Here is a 9,158-nt window from a genome sequence, read left to right as displayed (position 1 = left end):
AAAACAAAACTATATAAAACAAATATGAAAAGTGAATGATTTGACATGAGTGTTAGTGTCCAGACCTGGAGGAAAGAATCACACTGTGTTTCAGGAGGTGAACTCTGAACTCTGAACTCCATCTCCGCATCCATCCGTTATATTCTTTCTTTAATATAGCTTCTCTTTATTATTTTCAAAATAGAAATAACACTAAAATAACCCAGAAGAACACGAAAGCCTTGGTACATTTAAGATTGGGCGTCTTGTATTTGATTGACACTTCAAGTAGTCAAATATTCATGCGACTTAAAAACATCTGCGAGTAGATCCGTTTTTCTAATTTCTTTACAAAATATGTGTATGTTCTCAATGCTTCAACGTCTTTCTTCATGTCAGTTAACAGTTATAGAGTTTTCTTCATGAAATACACTGATAAACCATATGATCAGTCTGTACAATAGAAGTACTAGAAAATTACAACTTAGATGGTATGTACAATATCTAGTACCTACAACGTACAACGGCTATAATGTAATAAAATATGTAAACAAAATTGTTTGTTTGACACAGTTGACTGTGACAAGAATTCACACTTTTCACGTTAGATTTATTTCTGTATAGACATCTTTAACAGTGTTATAGTACTGCATTCTGTCCTCAATGGGACAGCTCCATAGAAAATAGAACAAGAGGCGATGAACCAACACACAGAGGCCTGCAAAAGATACAACCAGCACTGGCTGCAAACCAATATTATACCTTTTTATCGTCAGGGATAATCACATTTTCTTTGTTTAGGTTTTTTGGGAACAAAATTAAAAGAGTTGTGTAGTCCTGATGATTAAGTAGTATAACGTTTGGCCTTGGTGAGAACTGGACTGTTCAAGCAAAGTTGAACACTGTATATTGTACTGTACTGTACTTTACTTGGCTGTCGCAGTAGGATGGGCATGCATTACAATCAGTTGCTTTTTACCGAGACAAGAAAAACGGACCACTTCTCGCCACGATCACGTCAGAGTCACTCTGTCCTCCGTCCGTCACACAATGAGAGTAATCATGTCGAGATCAGATGACAGAGCTATGAGATCTGAAGAGATCCTAAGAGATCTGTCCTTAGCCATTTGAGCTCACTTGGTTTCATTTGATACATAAAGTAGTACTTGTTTTTTTAAACGTTTTAAGACACCACACGTTTATAATGTATAAACAATACAAATTAGTCATATCTTTTTACGGCAGGAGTCCATTTTTTTCATTGACTTTACAATTATCCTTTTTATCCTGACCCACTCACTCTTGTTAAGCACTACATGTTGCTTACATGCTGGACATGGTCAAGATATATGAACATCTTTCATTTTGTACAGGTTTACAAAAAAAAAACTAGAATTTACGTTAAGGATCACATAGCTCTAAAAGTCACTTAGGATAATGATGCAGTAGCCGTGAAGTAGTTCTACACTGATTACATCTCCAACCAGATGGAAGAGTAAGGTCACTACAGTTGCTATTAGCCTTCTCGGTATGCTTACAATAGTAAGTGTGCTTTATATTACAGAACATGTCATAGTTCAACCACTCTGCACAGCATCAAGTAACAGTTCCATTTTAACCATCTTTCGTCGTCGCAGCTCCATAGAAGGTAACTGGTAAATAAAGTTCTACATATTTCTTTCTCTTTCTCTTCCTTGCTTTCTCTCTCTTTTTATCTCGCAACGTCCGTCACTCACACGTAATACTCCTTGTCCTTGTTTTTCTGTTTTACTTTGCTGCCTTTTGCACTCTGCTGTTTGTCCTTCATGACGGCTCCATTGCTCTGCGTGGCCGAGTTGGTGATGTAATTCCTGCTCTCGTCCACCTGGTAGGAGCCCTCGTCCCTGTTCCTGTACTTATACATGGCGTACAGGAGGATGAGGATGCACAGGGCGGCGGCCGCCACTATCCCGACGACCATCCCGGTGGTGCTGCTAGACTGGCGGGACACTTCCGGGGGTCCCGGGACTCGGTTGACGCCGGGCTGGGTGGGCAGGGCTGTGGGTACATTACGGAACATGGGGGAGGTTATTACAGGAGCCCTCTGCTTGGTGCTGTCTACCTCATAGGGTAGCGTGGGCAACGGGAGCAACACTACGTCAGGCTGGGGTTTTAGCTCGCGGTTATTCATTTTGCCAGCAGGCAGCTTGGCGGGTGGCGCGTGGTGCAGGGTTGCGGTGGAGGTGTAGCGGCTCTGGTTGGGGGCTAGCGGCAGCGCGGCGGTAGTGGTAGTCCTACCGTGGTCTGAGGACGGTTTGTTAGAGCTAAAGTCCTTGGTTTCCCACTTGGGCGCATGAACTTTGTAGCCACCTTCAAAGGCCGACGTGGACAAGGTCTTATCTGTTACCAAGGAGAAGGTGGTGTAAAAATCTTCATCATCAGTAGGGGGCAGGTTAGAGTCGAACGCTTCCCCTGAGCCATACCCCGATATCACCAAGCCATCATCATCATCACAATCATCGCTGCCTCGATCCGACAAGCAAGGTACCCTCGCCTCAGTGGCCGTGGACAGGGACTCTTTGGTGGTCTCAATAATGGTGAGGGGTGGGCGGAGGGTTGGGGGGAGGGGGATGGAGGGTGCACGAGTAGCTACAGGGGGCAGCACTAACGGTTCCTCTAAGAGTACTGGGATCACTAATTCACCTCCTAGAGGTAGAGACAGAGAAAATACATGTTAGAGAGCAGTAAGAAAGTAATGGCAACTACACACGTCTATCACATTCATCCAACACGGAAAATAGAACACGATACTGTACAAAACAAAATAAACATGTACATACACTGTACTTACTGTACCTACATTACACAGCTTTAAATAAGAACAAAAATGCCACAAAACGAAACAAAGGGTCAACTAAAAAGGTTGTGCATCAAAAGGCTTCAGGGGCTGTGAGGGTGAGCCAGACATAACGTGTAATCAAAGAAAGCACTTAAGAATACATAACTAATAGGGCCAACATAATGTGGATTTAAGCGTATTTACCTTTTAAATAATATCCTCTCACATCTGACACTGAAGTTATTATGTAGCTAATGTACATTAACTATATTCCTATTATATTAAAATCAAGTAGCATATTGACTTAAATTGGATGTAGACTGAACAAAAATATAAATGCAACATGTAAAGTGTTGGCCCATGTTTCATGAGCTGAAATAAAAGATCCCCGAAATTGGATTCTGAGGCCCAATGTCGTGCCATTCATCCGCCGCCATCACCTCATGTTTCAGCATGATAATGCACGCCCCACGTCACAAGGATCTGTACACAATTCCTGGAAGCTGAACATGTTCCAGTTCTTCCATGGCCTGCATAAACACCAGACATGCATTGAGCATGTTTGAGATGCTCTGGATCAGTGTGTTCCAGTTCCCGCCAATATCTAGCAACTTCGCACAAGCATTGAAGAGGAGTGGGACAACATTCTACAGGCCACAATCAACAACTTTATCAACTCTATGCGAAGGAGATCTGTCGCGCTGCATGAGGCAAATGGTGGTCACACCAGATACTGACTGCTTTTCTGATCCATGCCCCTACTTTTGTTTTAAGGTATCTGTGACCAACAGATGCATATCTGTATTCCCAGTCATGTGAAATCCATAGATTAGCGACTAATGAATTTATTTCAATTGACTGATTTCCTTATATGAACTGTAACTCAGTAAAACTTTGAAATTGTTGCATGTTGCGTTTATATTGTTGTTCAGTATATTTATAATTCTACAATAAGATACGTGTCACAGACAGAACCACATGTCCAAGCTGGCTAAATTACCATACAGTGTCACCCCCATGGAAGGATCTGGAAAGTTCTGGCTCCCCAGTCGGCCCCAGCCTCTCGCCTTTTGAATGGCTCTATACAGCTTCCATAATGGCAGGACCTCAGGGCAAACCAATGACAGCTGAATGTTCACCCTCTAATGGCGTATCTGTGCATGTGTCATGTACCCTTGTGTGATTTGTGTCCTGTGTCTGTGGCATATCTGTGTGAGTATTTGTGTGCATTTGCGACATAACTGTGTGATCAACTCACAATGTGATGTATGGTAGCATGCACCAATGGATGATTACTTAATAAAGTTACACTTGCACAATTAAATTCAAGAGCCGTTTTTTCTATAACTTTCATTTTTTCACTCCAGCAAAAGAGGCCTTTAGTGAAAATGGTACCATATTGAATAATTAAGAAACAACAGGTCCTTTCACATGTCCACTAATTAACTGTAAGCAATGGGTCAATGTAAACAAATGATCATCCAGCGGATTAAAATACAAAAAGCTGTTCATTATGCTTTCTCATTGACCCTGATTGTACACTTCTACATCTAATAGAATATCTCAGACTCTCTTTCTCTGGCTTTCTCCCTCTCTCTGCACTTCAGAGAGCATTGCTCTAAGTATAAAGTAAGCCAGGCAAATTATTTTTCTCCCAGCAACATTGTTCCCAGCTTCAAACTAAGTATCTCATTAAAAACCTGAAAAAGCTACACAGGAGCAATAAAGAGCTTATGTAGTGATTAGGGCTGCACTGGGAGCCGAGAGGTTGGAATTAGACTTGCAAATTCACACATCTTGCCGGCACTTACGGGAGAATGGTGCAAAAGATGACAAAGCTAATTTAAGAGGAGGATGCCGACAAAGAATGTGCATTAATTGTGAGTGCCTGTGTGTGTGTGTGTGTGTGTATATGGTGTGTGTGCGAGAGAGAGGAGGCCAACATATGAGGTAACAAATCCCATAGTTTTTCTAAAGGATTAAAAAAGATTTTGGGAGAAAATATGGTAGTATCCCATCACATGCTGAGATTCGTGTTGCATAAAAGGAGAGTGTAGATGGTCTGTTTCTCAAAGGCATATGGTGAACATTCAGGCTGTCATTGCAGCTGCCAAATTCCACTGCCATCAAGGTTTGTGTATACAGTTGTGTATATCTTATTACAAAGCACTACAAATTGATGCAAAACAATAAAATACAATAAGAATCAAGCCAAACATACGTTTATATTGTATCACTCACAAGTTACGGCAAACACTATTAGGTTAGACATTCACAAGCTAAGAGCACAGTTAGATCTATTAAATAAAGACTAGCTACATATTCTACAAATCAAACGTTAAAAAACACAAGTCAGTTATAAACATCATAACAGCCCACTAAAACATTATTCAAGGAAGAAAGCATACCACATAGTCTTTGTCAACTTACATCAACAAATTGCCCGCATGATTTTGGCATGAAGAAAAAAAGTTTACAAAAGAAAGTTGTGTAAGAATGTTCTTGGCTGAGTATAGTTTGTATAGATAGAAAAATCATTTAGCAATTAGACTTCTTGTTTAATTTATCTTAGACATGATGGTACAGGGAGGCAACAACACATACATCCACACCACATAACATGAAAAATAAACTTCACCATCATTTTTATTTAATTTTTTTATCTTCAATAAATAATCCAGTTTTTACAAAAAACTGTACATCTATAAGTTTTCGCTTTAATAGACTTCTCAATAAATATCTACATTCTATTAATGTTAAGTTTTTGCTTAGTTTGTATTTGTTCTTTAGTTTAGAATGGATGGATGACTGTCCATATTTTAACATCGCTAAAGAGGGGGAGGGGAGGGGAGTGACAAGGGGGAGGGGCCTATGAACATACTACAGAGGAGATGAGGATGATGAGGGTGATAGTGTAAGTCAGTTGCCATGTCCATGTAAAGGCAGTACGAAGCGGTCGGGCGGCATTAGAGCTTTTGGCTGTAAGGAAGGGATGGGGATATACAAACAATGAGCATATACATGCCCATCTACAGAGAAGAACATAACTCTAATAACACTGACAGTCTGACAAACCCTAAACTGCAACTTCTTAGCCATGCAGTTTTGTTTTTTAAGTAATCAATCATTCAATAAAAAAGTTCAATTGTTTATCAAAATAGCTCTAAAAAAATCTGAAAACCAAGGAAGATATCATTTGGATCTGGAACCGCTTCACCAAATATTGTGTCAACTTTAATGGACTTGGTTTGGACAAAATGGAGGATAACTGGAGGATAACTATGAAGGATAGCTATATGTTTTGTCTTTCATGCTTGGATTATTTAAAGAAAAGCAGTGGTCTAAAGCACACAGTCCATTTGCTGAAGTTGTTCCAAGTCCCCAAAAAGAAGTAAAGAATTCAAATGTATTCTATAAAAATTATAAAACTGTGATTCCAAATATTCAGTGGTCAAAACTAATATTTAACCGAAACGAACTAAGTCAACTATGCAATCCAAAAAATCTAAATCATATAATTAAAATGTCATATATCAATTTGAATGTATCTATACAAAAATATGAACGGATAAATTATCAAATCATAAATGTCCATATAAGATGATAGAACAAAGCCATTTAAATTTGCACACACTACAACCAGATGCACACACTAGAAAACAGACACAGTCGAGAGGGGCAGTCGGGTGGCGACTTTCCCTCTGTCATGTGTTTTGGATGACAAATATATCTGTTTATGTTAGTCTTAAGACATGGACCCGGCGTGCAGTCGGGGTGTACGTCAGAGAGAACATACTGGCTGAGAATGGGTTAATCTTTTTTTGGTTGTACTGCAAGATGTTGATGCATGCTTAAAGTAAGTTGCATTTAGGGAAAGTAGAAAAACAATGTACGGCAAGCTGGGGTCAGGTAAAGTAAGACATCAACGGTTGAGTAAAGTTAGAGAAGTATAGGAGCCAGTTCAACCAAGGGCTGTAGGTATTATACCGTAATTGATCGATAAATAAGTTATTACATTCAAGATCAATAAAAAAAAATTGATTCCCACAGCCTTTAGTTTCACAGCTAGACAGAAATAGATAGAGGAATTCCACAAGACTATTATTATGTATGGTTTCTGAAGTTATATGCAAACTGAATATATCTCATAAACGCTTTAAAATGATGATCTCAATAAACTAGGGTAATCTCCATAGCAAGACTCCTTGGTCATAACAAAGTTCCCACTGGGCACACACTGGTTGAATCAACATTGTTTCCACGTCATTTTAATGAAATTACGTGGAACCAATGTGGAATGGACGTTGAATTGGCGTCTGTGCACAGTGGGTTTCTTTATCATCTGTAATTTCACTAGGAGATTAACTTCATTGCGAAGCCTTTCTGACCCACATGTTTAATAATCATGTCAATGTCATTCAGCTTACAGAGCGGTGTACAGTGAGATATTATTATTGTGGACACAAATCATTGCATCATAAAGATGTGTAATGTCGAATGGAACATTAATATTGGCATGAGGGTAAAACAACCCTTCCGGAGAGAGATAGTAACTAGCGAATGTCTGAGAAGCACTCGGAAGAGAGACACAGGCGCTCTTATCTTGCAAAAACAGACAGCACTGTGGACAGCGGAGGAGGCAGAGGACACTTTGACAGATTTCACCTATAACAGTGTGTCTGAAGCTGGTGCTTGATTGCTTGCTTCCCTTGTGTAGTGCAGAGAAAGCTACAGAAAGCTGGGAGTGTGTTCATATTCTACTTTGGAGGAGAACCATAGAGAAAAGCATAAATTGGAAACAATCCATTATAATGCTACATTTTGGGGTTAAAGGCCCAGTGCGTCAAACAATTACATTTTTCTGTGTTTTATATATATTTCCACACTATGAGGTTGAAATAATATTGTGAAATTGTGAAAATGATAATACCCTTTTAGTGTGAAAAGAACACCTGAAATTTCAGCTTGTTTAGGTGGGCTGGAGTTTTGGCCTGCCAGGTGACATCACTATGCGGTAACTAGACCAATAAGAAAGAGAGTTCCAAACCTCTCTGCCAACAACAGCTAATTTTCTGTTTTCCCCTCCACACTCAGACCACTCCCAGGCAGTCCTAGCAAAATTATTGCTTGAGAAATTGCTATTTGCTAAGAAGCTATTTCAGTTTATTTTTGACCATTTTAATTGAAAACAATCACAGTAAGGTACGTAACCGTTACTCAGAAATGATTTCATACTGAGATCAAAACAACTGCATTGGACCTTTAAATAAGTATGCTTTCTTATTTATATTCATATAGAAAAGCATATGTTGGAAACGATCCATAATAATTCCAAATTATAGGGTTAAATAAATATGCTTTCTGATTTATCACCATTCTATACTTACCTAAGGTGCATAAACGTTAAAACCTATTATTAACTGGTTAAGTGGCTAATTCCTCTGATTGTGGCCTACCTGTTATATATATTTCAGTATTTCAATTAAGATCAGAACTTTGTGAATGGTCTTCGCTTACTGGCACCTGAGAGTTGAGTGTCCACCTCAGTCTCTATCTGATGTAGAACTACTCCAACCCCTAGCAGAACCTTAGGAGTCCTGAGTCCTTAGTCCTGATCCGCCTCTCTAACACCTCTGTGAGCTGGGCCATGGTCAGAGAAGTGTGTTGAGGCTGTTGATACCTCATAAAGACTATGATTATTTTAAGTGGTAAGTGTAGAGGTTCTGATGAAAATGATAGTGGTTTTAAACTGTGACTGAGCCATTACTTGATTATGTGTAATCACCCTCTTCACAGTGATGATGTAAGGTCATTCAGGTGGATTTACTCTCCCTGACTGACATCACACTCACAATCTACAACCAGAAACCTGGAAGAGTGGACATGTTGTGATTCCCAGAGTTGCCCCAGACTCTTCTCCCATTAATAACAGGTGATACCTGGGGATATATATATTGTAGCCCACCTGGCTGTGTCTGATAAACTAGGAGGGGTCTGCCGTGAGACATGGTTTTCCATCTCTGTTGACTCCTGTCTTGATTGTTTGTGCAGTGGACCGAACCTGAACTTGAAATACACAGGTGCATCACTTGAACTTTTGTGTATCTCATGCATTGATCCTGATAGGAGGATTGGCATTGAGTTAAACATTCGAGTAATGCACTCACATCTCAAGGTAAGATTCAACATAGAGTTTGCTTTAAGGCTGTCTAATTACGTTTCTGCCCACGGTCTTTTCACAGCTCTAAATCGTCAACACTATGTCTGCAAACAAAAACAGGCTCTTCTAATTTTAAAGTGATGCATTTAAAATGTTGAACAATTAAATTCTGTGTTGGCAGCTACATTAACACTGCCAATA

The 9,158-nt window shown here is 39.6% G+C and overlaps 1 protein-coding gene across 20 annotated transcripts in view; it reads right to left on the bottom strand.

The window, feature by feature from the left end:
• Positions 1 to 568: 568 nt before the first annotated feature.
• The window catches only part of nrxn3a (neurexin 3a), a 504,060-nt gene continuing 495,470 nt past the window's right edge, over positions 569 to 9,158 (bottom strand). For 8 of the 20 annotated variants that reach the window (XM_045207564.1, XM_045207565.1, XM_041848291.2 and 5 more), the window contains one exon: positions 569 to 2,016. In XM_045207564.1, the coding sequence (XP_045063499.1) occupies positions 1,712 to 2,016 (305 nt within the window). In that variant the 3' untranslated portion in view covers positions 569 to 1,711. Of the gene's footprint in view, positions 2,665 to 5,205; positions 5,777 to 9,158 lie in introns of all 20 variants that reach the window. The other 12 variants (XM_041848285.2, XM_045207560.1, XM_041848286.2 and 9 more) reach the window with 4 other exon arrangements.

Source organism: Coregonus clupeaformis, chromosome 25 (genome assembly GCF_020615455.1).
Source record: "Coregonus clupeaformis isolate EN_2021a chromosome 25, ASM2061545v1, whole genome shotgun sequence".
Lineage (NCBI taxonomy): Eukaryota > Metazoa > Chordata > Actinopteri > Salmoniformes > Salmonidae > Coregonus > Coregonus clupeaformis.
Note: the sequence above shows the minus strand (reverse complement) of the source record. Positions and strands in the feature narration are given on the sequence as shown.